The following is a 13,523-nucleotide window of genomic DNA, read 5'->3' as shown; positions in this document are numbered from 1 at the left end:
TTGGTTAAGTCAGCACCCTCCATTTTTATTTAATTTGCACCCCGCCCTCCTCTCTCCCCCCAAATGTTAGTGCGTATTTATATAGTAAGGTTGCTGACTTGCTGTGTTTTCTTTCATGATGACTATTTTAGTTTGAAAAAGTTTTGCTTCCAATCGAGTTGACTTGAAATATGAGCGCCTGAGAGGGGCGGGGGGAGAGAGAGTAACCCATGAATTTGATGTTAATTGAATTGGCCTTAAGGTGGTGTCAAATTCATTATATGCATGGTTGAAAAAAAAATATTCATTACGTCTATGATAGCTTCGGTACATAATATAGAAACTAAATAATTAATTTGAAAATATTAAAAAAATTAATTAAATTACTTATTTGTAATAAATATGTATTAACTTCGTTTAATTAGATATATTGAAACTACCACTTGATAGAAATCTTTTACAATCAATAAAGATATTTTAAAAAAATTATTAATTTGAAAAATAAAGTAGATTGAGATATTATATTCAAACAAAATCTAACTCCAAACTATATTTTATACTATAGTTTGGAGTTATTATAATCCTTTTAAAAAAAGTAAGAAAGAAGGAGTGGAGGTATTATAATATACAACTTTACTCCTTCTTTCTTACTTTTTTTAAAAGGATTAATGATATCTGTAATCACTATAATTTGATTTTATTTTAGTTTTGATCTCTAAAATTTTAAATCGATTAATTTTAGAAAAATACTTAAAATCCAGATATGCACGCCACATACATATCCACCCTCACATCCATGGGTTTACCTCACCGGCCCATTCAACCTATTAAAAAAATTGAGTTGGGTTGCAAAACACATAACTCGTACGAAAATGTGCCAATTTGGGCATTGCTCACTTAGCTTGTTTCAATTAGCCCCCACTAAGCATACTTAATTTCCAATAATCCCCATAAAATTTTGAAATTCACTACATCGGCTTTGATCAAAATAAAATTAAATATTATGAGTGAAAAGACAATTGTGCTCTTGCAATTTTTTATTTAAAAGAAATATGAACTGCCTCCAAAGCTCCAGTGGCTTGTTGTCAAATATCTGACGGCCGAAAAAAAATTTTCCAAATAAGGTGACAAGAGAGTTTGAACCCATGATTCTTTAATACTTCAAAGGCATAATTATCTTTTCATTCATAACATTTAATTCCATTTTTATCAAAGTTAGTGCAGTGAAGTTCTAGAATTTTGTGGGTTTGTTGGAAATTAAGTTTGTTCAATGGGCGCTAACTAAAATTCTCCCTTGAAAAATGTTTGAATTCAATGATCAAAAATGAAATAATCAAGTTAATTTGGGTTTACAAGTGGGGTTGTGTCATTTACAAGCCAAATTTATGAACACTAAATTTCTCGAGGCTTATTAGTATTAAATAAAAGGAAAATATTTAGGTCAAATTCATTATATTCATTATGTCAAGTTATCTAATTATACATATAAAAACCTACAAAAAATGATGCTTAATAGAAGGATCATAAAAATTGTAATTGTTTAGAAGGACCAAATAATTAAATATAAATTTAAAAATACTAAATTATCCTTAATCAAACCCCCTACATTTTCTCTCCACCACATCTTCCATATGCTCCAAGTTTTAGAAAATAATTTTATATAATTATATTTAAGAATATTAAGTATCAAGCCATTTGGGTAGGCACTTTTTTTTAATTTCAAATACTAAATTTTAGATTTTCTTGTTCTTTTAATTAAAATTTAAAATATTATTTCCCAATGCAATCTCACTCATAGCTTATTTATTTTCATTTTTTAATTAAAAAGGAGAGGAAAAAACAGAATATGATTCTGATTTTTTTAACTTACCAGAATTTTTTTATTATTCCAAAAAAATTATGGACAAAATATTTTTTGTGGGAATAACACATTTGATTAAATTCATCCAACCAGGAAATATTTTTTGAAAAAATAATGCACATGTTACTAAACAAAGAGTGAAAAGATTTTAATATTTTTTTAGAGCTTTCAAATATCTACCAACAGTAAAACTGTGAAAGATCATATTGGGGCATCTCTTTCAAATAGAAACCTTCAGTAACAACACACTACTTTCCTTTGCTTATATAAATTGTAAATATACTTTTTATGATATATGAAATATTAGAATACTAATATACCTTTTCTAATTACATCCACGCACTCTTATAAAGTCATTATGAATTTTACCCCTGAAAAGAACCTTATTATGTAAATTGCATGTTTCTCTTGAAGGTACATTAGTATAATACCATCTCTGATCCTAATTATAAGACTTCGTTTATAGTCTGCAAGCTATTATGTTTACTGTATCAAAAAGGAAGAAAAAAATAGGCAGACTAATTTAGCAATATGTTGAATAGTATGCCACTCTTTAATGAGGTTATTTTTAGGCGGTAGCAATAATAATAATTATTTTTATAGTGTGCGTGGATGTAATAATTAGAAAAGGTGCATTAATATTATATTACGATATTTCATTTACATATATATAATAAAAAGTATATTTACAAATTACAATAGCAAAAGAAAGTTATATGTTCTCATTGAAGATTTCCGCGTCACATGTATCGACCTTATTTGAAAAAGATACCCACATATGATATTTCACGACTTTACCGTAGGTATTTGAAAGCTCTACAACAAAAATGTATTAAACTCTTTTCACATAGTTATCTTGTATAAATTATTTTTTAAGTATATAAAAAAAATCATTTGTTAACCCCACGAAGATATTTTGTCCATAATAATTTTAATAATAAAAAATTCTGGTAAGTTACAAAAATTAGTATCATGTTGTGTTTCTCTCTCTCTCTCTCTCTTAATTTGAAAATGCAATAGAGATGAGTGAAATTGAAAAGTAATATTAACAGCCCAAATTTGTGATTTGGCGTAATAATAAGAAATGTTGGATTGTCTGAGTGCTTAATTATAAGAATTCGTTTAACATTTTTCTTCCGCAAATTGATATAAAACATAAATATAAATCTATGCAAACTCATTTTCGTCCTCCTAAATAATTACAATTTTTAACATCATCTCTAATAAATATCATTCTTAGATTCGTCACTCTATAATTTTTGCAAAGAATCATACTTGTGATAGAAAACTGGCTCAAAAACTCAATTTTTTTGACAAAAAACTATATATCTACCAAATGAAGAACCAGTCTGGTTCCTCAAGATCCTCTCATCATCGTTAATTTTACTATTCTCAGATAGGATTAGAAAAACAAAAAAGCTATTAATATTAAAAAGGAAATAGGTAATTAATAATAACTCTCAGGAGCGTTAAAACCAGTAGAGAAAAATATGATTAACGATGAAGGATTAAACGGCAATATTATCATCGAAGGAGTAATTAATTGACTCCTAATTAATTATTTCCAATCCTTTCGAATATCAAAAGTGTAGTTGATCTCCAAGTGACATTTGTTGTCATCATCCACAAACTGAAAAACAGGAAATATGAAGTCAATTAAACTTCAATTCTCATAAACTAGACCAACTTTTTTAATATAATAACAAATATATTTTAACTTTGATCATTAATGCCGATTCTTTTGGATAATTGTTTTACTAGAGAGAAAAAGACATTAGTATAAGTTTTGAGAGCTCATCTTAGAAAAGTGTTTACAAAATACTTATATATTATTAATCATTGATGAGATTCTTATACAAGTTGTAATATATTCTTAGTCTTTTAATTTTAGATAAAGTTTCAATTTAGTCCCTTAACTTTAAAAAGTATATTTTTAATTCTTAACCCTAAAACATTTAAAATAATAATAATAACATTAAGATCTTGAATATTAATAAAACATTCTCAAATGCTAATATATTAAATTTAATTTTCAAAATAATCAAGATTGTAACAAAAAATTATTATTTGAGACTAATTATTTTAGGGTTTTTTTGGTCCAATAATTATTTTAGGATTAAAGGATTGAAAATACACTCTTTAAAATTAAGAGACCAAAATTAAAACCTTGTATAAAATTAAAGAATCAAATGTACACTTTAGACTTTTTATATCTGTAGCGATATATATATATATATGTATGAGTTCATATCTATATGGGATATTAATCAACTCATTACTAATCAGGTTAACCTTTAATTATCAGTAAATATATTATAATTGTGATTATCTACCCAAAGTCATAGAATTATCAATATGCACTATTGATGATATAATCATATATCCAATCCTTAATATAAGAGCTCGTTTCAGTTTTATTTTAATTCTAAACATAAGATTCTAATCCAATTTATCTATAATATTTATCTTCTTTTTTTAAAAATAGTCTTTGTAATAATAGTGGTTCTAACCAATACATTTGATTAGTAAAGATATTTTATGAAAGATAATACATATTTATTATAAATAACTAACTTAACTAATTTTCTTTATCAACTCAAATTAGTCAACCAACTCTTATATTAAAGACCAATGTTAATATGTGTGTGTGTATATACCTGGACTTTAAATTAATAATTGATATTAAAAAAATTACCTTACTTTTAGCTGTATAAGTCCCTCTAGCTAACATGCCAGATGGGGTCGTCTCCTCAGGCATTTCATGTGTATAAGCTTCTTCCTGTGGGCTGAACGTTCCAATCATCTCTTTAGTGCTGTCAACTGTAACAACATATCCCTCAATTTTTTTCATTTCACTTTCTTCACAAATAATCTAGGGATTGAGTTTCATTATTCACCAGTTGGTGATCAGCGGCTGATCTGAACTGTTTAGATCTAACATGGTCTAAGTTTATGCTTTTTTTAAATAATTATTTTAATGGGTACATAATTTGAAATAAAAATAATATTAGTTTTTTTGGGGGGAAAAACTTTTTATTATTTCAAAATTATTAGTTGAAAATTCTAAATATGGACCATTGAAACTGTATCTTTGTGTATATGTGCGGGGCGTGTTTAGTTGTAAATAGCATATTCAGACATTTACAGATATGGGAGTTTAAGTGGCAAAACAGAAATTTTAGTCTCATATGTCATTCCCTAATTACTGATTTGCAACTAAGACTCTCATATTTATGATTATTTAAATCAATATTTACAACACGTTTTTTAATAAAATTTTTTTAGAACTAACCATATATGAACAACCGAGAAAAGCTTAGCATATACGGATTAGCATAACTTCATCATAAAGAAGGATATATAAAGATATAATCTAAACCCTAATTAATTTACGGGGGAAATTAAAAAGAGAACTGGAGGAGGAATTAAACAGTATGATAATAAGCATAATTGCTCATGAATATATATATATATATAAATACATACCCCTTATACCAGTTTTCCAAACAGTGTTGGTGTATTTGAGACCTGAAACGATGTTGTGGCTAACACGAAAAGTGAACATGAGACTGTAATGGCTTCCTTCTTTTAAAGTAAACCAAAGGCCCTCTGGTTTTCCAGACTCTGGGATTGGAAGCACTATGTCATCTCTCCCATTTGTCTTTATTGCAAGGCTCACGATCTTCACCTCTGGCTCTAGGGTTTCTGCACATATATATATATATATATATATATATATTAATTTGAATATACTTAATCTTAGAACCTTTTTGGTATGAGGTAATAATGGAATAATGCAACGAAAAAAAATATATGGTTGTGTACATCTTTTTCCTCTCTATATATAATTAAGCATTTATTTTTAAATTTAAATGAAACAAGTGATAAATATACCTCCAACAGCATTGATGTCGACGCTTCCAAGAAGTTGTTCCTTCCACTTCCTTAAGCTCTCATCATCCTAAAACATCATAGCAGAGAGAAACTATACTTTATGAAACTATATACGATTATGAGCTTAAGAGAATATAATATAATAATTCCTTAGAATTTCAAAATACTTGTACAAGATATATACATATAGAATATAGATCAGGACACAAAAAATAAAACAGCAGTGTTAAAAGAATTAGCTTTAAACAAACATTCAGATTATTAGAATAAAACCGTTCATAAACAAAGTACTATATTATAAGGCCAGCATAAATCTAATTCAAACTCAATATCATATTTATTTCTTTTGAGATGTTTGAGTATCTCAAAATGTAACTGCATTGCAAAATGTATCAATGGGGAACATACAAGCAATATATTAGGGAAAAACATTGTTATGAGGTTTCAAGAAAAGAATATGATAATTAGAAAATTTTAGTAATAAGTGAGTGCAATATAAACTGATATATTATCATTTCTTGTATTAAAACTTATCATTATATGCTGCTCATTTATTATCAGACTTTTTGGCAACTATATTCCTTCTTTAAGAACCCCCTATTGATTTTCCCAATATAACGTGAGAGTACATTTTGCATATTGACAACACATCAATGACATCACATCAAGTACATGCATATTCAAATTTGTTCTACCACTAGTGCATGAAAGACATAGTACATAATTATCTATTAACATCAAATATAAAATCTATAACTAGTCCACTTGTTGTAAACAATGGAGCTTATTTGTATGAATTTCTTGCAATGAAAGAAAAAAAATGCAATGAAGAAAAGAGAAGAAGCAACCTTGTCCTTCTCAAGTTGTTCCCTCAAGGAGCACTGCGGACCCAATTCAATCTTACTCCTTTCATCATCATCGTCTTCGTCAGCAACAGAACTCTGGCGGCTGTGGGAGTAAAACCTCCCTCCATGGTGTTCATCACCGCTTGCTTCATTATCGGTCGCAGTGGGTTTCTTTTCTGAAACTTCACCGGCCGCCTTCTTATTCCCGTCGGTTTCCATTGTATAATGATGTGCCTCTCAAACTTGAAAACACTTCAAAAGCCAAATCAAGACGCCATTCATAGACCCAATGAATCAAGAGCCATATATAACATAGAACCCAAAAAAAAAGAAAGATTAAAATCCTAAAAGGATCGTGCACGATATCATTTGATAGAATAGTACAAAGTTGGAGTGATGAGAGTGTGTCTGAGAAGTGAGATGGAATGAAATTAGATCAGAAGGACAAGTTTTGCAGAATTGAGAAGATGGTATGAAGAATTGAAGCAGTGATTTTCTGGGAAAGTTGAAAGAAAGAAGGAAAAGGTCGTGTGGTAATCCGTAGTTTTTGTATTTTACATATTCTTAACCTCTCTATTCTAGCTCTGCCTTCCACAAATGCCAGAATTCTAGGAAATTAAGCTTTGATCTAATCCCACGTTTGAATTCATAATCTTTTATATTTAATTAGCCGAATTAATTAAACTAAATAAAACACGTGCTAATGTTAAATTATTTTTTCCCTCGAAAGTATAAAAGTGCCCTTCTGTTATTTTATTTTGTAGTGCATTGTTATATTTTTTTCTGCTGATGATTTGATTACTAACTAGCTATATGATCGAGCCAATATGTTGCTTCAATATAAATGGATAGCAACAAAAAAGGTGTCATCACCCACTCTCAAACAGGATGTACTCCTAGTAAGACTATAACTAGACAATAGACAACCCCACATGAAAAATTATGTTTTTTAAACTGCTGCTAAAATGAATATGGCAAAATACTTTGTAACGATTTTGGGTCAAACCCGCATTATTATAAATTTATAAATTGCTGATGATTTGATTACTAACTAGCTATATGATCGAGCCAATATGTTGCTTCAATATAAATGGATAGCAACAAAAAAGGTGTCATCACCCACTCTCAAACAGGATGTACTCCTAGTAAGACTATAACTAGACAATAGACAACCCCACATGAAAAATTATGTTTTTTAAACTGCTGCTAAAATGAATATGGCAAAATACTTTGTAACGATTTTGGGTCAAACCCGCTACTAAATTATAAAATTGCTACTAAATTAGTGTCAGAGGTTAGACAAAAGTATAAAATTTGTAGCAGTTTTTTGGTTTTTACATTTGTAGTTGTTCAAAAATCATTACAAAATTGGCATCTGTTTTCTTTTAAATTTGTAGGTGTTTCAACAAGCACTATAAATGCAGTGATTTGTTTTTTTTTTTTAAAGCATTTGTAGCAGTTTTCAAGACCGCTGCTAATGCAGCAGCAAGTAATTAATTTTTTTGAAATTACATTCCAAAAATTTGTGGCAGTTATGTAATTGCTATAATTTTTAAAATTTGAATTTTTGGCACACATCTAGTAGCGGTTCCAAATCGTAAAGTGTTTTACAAAAAAAAAAAATTGAATTTGAAAACTTTGTAACAGTTCATATAACCGTTGTAAAATTTAACTAGAAAATATTTTTTTAACGTTTAACTAATTTAGTTTTTATCTGTCCGGTCTTTAAAAAATTATTACTCATCCAGTTTTAAATATAAGACTCCTATACTAGTAAGTATGTATAAGGGTCTTATATTTAGAACCGGATAAGTATATCAATAAATAATTTTAAAAAGTATTTTCTAAATTTTATTTGTATTGTGTCCACTTTGTTATTTATATATGTTATAAAATTTTATGATTTAATTATTAAGGATTTAGAAAAATGCTACTTATATATGTAATCAGATTTGCCAATTCCCAGTGACATCAAGCATATGTATAAGATTTCACTGCAAAGAATGAAGCGCTCATTGTTACAAGTTAAATAAACTTAACGAATTCTCAAAATGAATTCATTACACCACACACACACACAGAGTCAGGTTAGGATACGAGCACATATACATATTTATCCACCCATTTAACAATACAATTACATTTTCTAAATTTTATTTGTATCGTGTCCACTTTTTGCTGACTGATGATTTTGAACTTTCAGAACAACCATGCATCCAATTCGGGTATCTTATCCAACATTTGAGTAAGGTATATGGATTAAAATATTTATGCTCAATAAGGAACGTGGTGATTTCGAAAACGGGAAATTTAATAGGAAATCAAGCATTATTTCTCTTATGTCTTTTTTAGTAAAATATTCTGATCTCCCTTCTGTTTTGCCTTAATTACATGGATCTTCCCTTATTTTGATAACATACATTTTAGTCCAAACAAATAACATTGTTAAGAAATATTCTGAAAAGGTTCTTTACATACATTTTTAATTAAAAAAAAATTAGAATAAACCTCATTTACTACTTTACCCCTCATTATTTTAAATATGTAGTTATCTTTTAATATTAATATTTATTAATAATCTGTTTAATATTCTTACTAAATTGAATAAATAAGACATAACTTTATAATTTATTGAAAATACATATATACAATTACAAAACATTTTTGTACTAATATATATTTAAAAAATTACATCACAAGTAAGTTTAAATAAATAAACAAGATTTATTGTAAAATAAAAGTTTGTATTTATAAAATTAATAAAATTTATATTATGGAAAATAATTCAATAGTATAAAAAAATATTAAAATATTTATTAAAATTATTTTTAATTTCAAATAAAGATGTATGATATGTTATTAAATGATAATTATTAAGTAATATTTGTATTAAGAAGGGGTAATTTGGTCAAAATACCTTTGATTTAACGGTCAACTAATAGATGAGTGGATAGGAGTTGAATCTCAAAACTAGAAAGGAGGTTTGTGCAATATATATTTTGATTTTAAGGGAAGTCTATATAAGTTTCCAAAATAAAGGGAGGTCTTCGTAATTTAGGTTAAATATAAGGGAGGTTGATGTATTTTACTCTTTTTTTTTGTTAGTATAGGTATCTTCCTATTGAAGATAATCCAATTAAAATGTTATTAGATACTAAATATAGGCACTTTTTACAGTAAGAATTTGATTTTTGGTTTGCCATGTTGGAAAGGGATAGATTAACTTCGTCTACTAGATCCAATTTGACAGTAAATCAAGCATTCCTTGATAAAGTCCCCTCTTTAGAGTGGAACCAGTTTGGCTCAAGTTCATTGGAAATGAATCGTTTAGATTTGATTTAGATGGTCTAAATTTAAATTTTTTAATTAATTATTTTTTAAAAAATATAGTTAAAAGATTTTTTTTATTTTAAATACTATATCCATTTAAATAATTATTTTAAACAAATAAAAATAAAAAATTAAATATGAACCCTCTAAATTAGATATGAATAATTTAAATTTGATGAGTTTAGGATACTCAAGTTGGTTCCTTTAGGGTGTGTTGGTATGAGGGATTTGGGAGGGAGGGGAGGGAGGGGAGGGATTTTAATCATTTTCCCTTGTTTGGCAACACACAAATTTTAGGAGGGGAGGGAAAATTTTTTAAAATTCCCCTCCCTCCCTCCCTAACCTCCCTCCAAAATTGGGAGGATTTGGAGGGAAAGGGTAATATTTTGTCATATTATGATCATTATGCCCATATTTTGTCATGTTGTAACCATTATGTCTATTTTGTCATGTTGTGACCATTATGCCCACCCCTTAAATAAAATAAGAGCAAAATTATCCATATTAAAAGTTTTTCCCTCCCCTCCCCTCTTTTTTTATAAATCCAAACAAGATATTAAAATCCACTCCTCCCCTCCCCTTTCTTCCATTAAAATCCCTCCCCTCCCCTTCCCTCATTGAGCCAAACATACCCTTAGGGTGTGTTTGGTATGAGGGATTTGGGAGGGAGGAGGGAGGGGAGGGATTTTAATCATTTCCCCTTGTTTGGCAACACACAAATTTTAGGAGGGGAGGGAAAATTTTTTAAAATCCCTCCCTCCCCTCTTCAACCTCCCCTCAAAATTGGGAGGATTTGGAAGGAAAGGGTAATATTTTGTCATATTATGACCATTATGCCCATATTTTGTCATGTTGTGACCATCATGCCCACGCCTTAAATAAAATAAGAGCAAAATTGTTCATATTAAAATATTTTTCCCTCCCCCCCTCTTTTTTTATAAAGGGAAAACCATATCATAGGTACCTCTACTTTCTCTCAATTTTTAATTTGGTACCTATGTGTTTTTTCCTCTTGATTAAACATTTAATTTTATTTTTTTTAGTAACATTAGCTCTTATAACTTTGTTCTATTGGCATTTTTAGTCTCTATAAAGATTAATGATGTTAATTGAGCAAAATTAAAGATTTAATTAAGAACAAAAACACATAGGTACCAAATTGAAAATTTACAAAAAATACAGGTACCTCCAATATGGTTTTTCCTTTTATAAATCCAAACAAGATAATATTAAAATCCTTGCACTTCCCTCCCCTCCCCTTTCCTCTATTAAAATCCCTCCTCTTCCCTTCCTCTCATTGAGCCAAACATACCCTTAAAGCAAGTAAGCAACTATGCTTATTGCCATCTGTATTTTCCTCTGCGCAAAAGAACGGACTATCCAGTGTTTGGGCCAAAGAAGCCCAATATACAATTGGGCCTGCACAATTTCTCAACTCCCAACCCAAGCCTATGTTTATGGAATGTTAATAAAACATTTTATTTTAACAACTCATGCATTTCTGTTGGTAGAAGATAAATCGTCTAGTCCGCTCCTAAATATAGAACATATTTCGTAGTATAAATTATACTACAAAATGAGTCTTATATTTAGGATCGAAAGAGTACTATTGGAATTATGAAGAGAACTAAGAAAGCATAATAAAAGTAAATACCCACGTACTGCCTTCGGTTCATATTCTAAGAAATTTTCTAAAAGGGTTTTTTTGTTCTTTTTAAAAAATATTTGATCGTTTCAATGAGTAGTATTAAATTTTTTTTCCATATATGCCCATATTTAATAAGAGTAGTGAGAGAATAGAAATTAATATACTGTTAGAATTCAGTGAGTTAATAAGCATAATATTGAAAAGTACTTGAATTTTATGTGTTTTTAACTATTTTTATTACTATGCTCAAATTAGTTAGAAGGAGCAATGGGAAAACGGAGGCATACCGCATAGAGTATGAGAAATGTTTAGTTCGTTTCATTGGAGGGATGACGCCCAATCAGGGGGGGGGATGCCTGTACATAAAAGTAAAAAGTGTTTAACCAACGAGAGTTGGGTCTAGCGGAAGGGGTTAGTCCCTCATAACGTGGAGAACCAAAGTTCGAATCCCACTGGGAGAGGTATCCACATTTAGTGCCGACAGTACCTCCAATAGGAGGATACTTATGTTTTAGCAAAAAAAAAAAAAGAAAAAGTGTTCATATTCCAAATTTTTTTATCTAAAGCTTGTTCCTGTTCCCAACGTGGGATTTGGGAGAATTCTTATGAAGTAAATATATACTCCTTCTTATCCTTTTTATAAGGGCCTAATAATCAAATTATGCAATTTAAAAAATAGTTAAAACTAATTAAAAATAATAAATACGTAAAAAATAAACTTTTTTTCCAACTATGTAAGGGGCAAGTAAGAGAGAAATGGAGTAGGAATGAGAGAAAATATGAAAGAGAATATAATATGCCAAGCTACCAACGTTTTAATTAATGTAATATATAAAATTAATTAACAGCAATAATAGTAAAAACACATTAATCGTGGGAGGAAATATGGGAGAAATTGGAACAACATATTAGGCCATTTATTTAAGCATCAACTGGGGACCCTACCCATTTTTGATTCATTCGATTATTAACCCATTTTCGTTGCATTCGGGGTAGTACGGGATTTCAAATACTCCTTCCAGTTCAAAATATAAGCTAAATTTTATTTGAAGGATTTGGTTTTTTTAATAAAATAACATTCGCTTCTATATAAGTATTTAATAAAAAAATTTTAAATTTCACCCCATATATTCTCTTTCCTCTTTAATTCATTTATTGCATCTTGTATTTATTCTCTTCATTAATAAGGGCATATTTTTTTAAAAAAATACATGCCTTAAATATTTATTGTTTTAAACTGATTTTAAGTAGTTTTTTTTTATAAACGTAAATGAATAAAATTTAACTTATATTTTGAACAGGAAGGAGCATAAAGTAGATAGATAGATAGATTGATGGATATCATACAGAATTAAATGAGGTTGACTATAACTATAATCGTATATATATTATATCCTCCGTCCTCCTCCTTGAACTGCAAAAAAAAAAAAAAACAAGAAGAAGAAGTAATTCACTTTTAATTAATTTCTAGTTAAGTTAATTAAATTAAAATCCCTTTTTTTCAGACTTAATTGTCATGTTGTTTTATTTTTAATTTTTTTGCATCATACTATTAATGAGAAAAACTCTTCCTTGACTCTGTTTAAAGTCCTAGGGGCAAGGCAACAATATATTGACCAAAGAAATCATTGCCAAGAAAGCTCACGGAAGCGTATTGTGCTTGGAATGCGGATTGTGGATTTTTCACATAGTTTCAATAGTTGATCCTATAAAGAAATGTAATAACACACTAACAATTTGTAATAACTTACTACACACACATATACACACATTTCATGATATATACAATAATTTTTAATTAGCTGAATTGAAGACCCGTTAATATGTTTGTGCATAAATAAATTTTATAATTAAGTATAGATCAATGCAAAATTAAACTTTTTTAACTTTTGATAATTTTTATACATAAAATTAAAATACATGAATGTGAAATTTATGTTGTAGAGAATCTTGCCATGAATATACG

At 28.7% G+C, this 13,523-nt stretch overlaps 1 protein-coding gene across 1 annotated transcript; it reads right to left on the bottom strand.

The window, feature by feature from the left end:
* Positions 1-3,309: 3,309 nt before the first annotated feature.
* LOC114734728 (rho GDP-dissociation inhibitor 1-like) lies at positions 3,310-6,798 on the bottom strand. The gene is made up of 5 exons (XM_028922370.1): positions 6,583-6,798; positions 5,735-5,801; positions 5,327-5,545; positions 4,536-4,660; positions 3,310-3,470 (listed from the first exon to the last, which is right to left on the bottom strand). Exons 1-5 carry the CDS (start codon positions 6,796-6,798, stop codon positions 3,399-3,401), a joined length of 699 nt encoding a protein of 232 aa, XP_028778203.1. The 3' UTR covers positions 3,310-3,398.
* Positions 6,799-13,523: the final 6,725 nt, after the last annotated feature.

Source organism: Neltuma alba, unplaced genomic scaffold (genome assembly GCF_004799145.2).
Source record: "Neltuma alba isolate B1F8T4 unplaced genomic scaffold, ASM479914v2 tig00013131_pilon, whole genome shotgun sequence".
In the NCBI taxonomy this organism is placed as follows: Eukaryota; Viridiplantae; Streptophyta; class Magnoliopsida; order Fabales; family Fabaceae; genus Neltuma; species Neltuma alba.
This window is presented reverse-complemented; position numbering and strand designations above follow the sequence as displayed.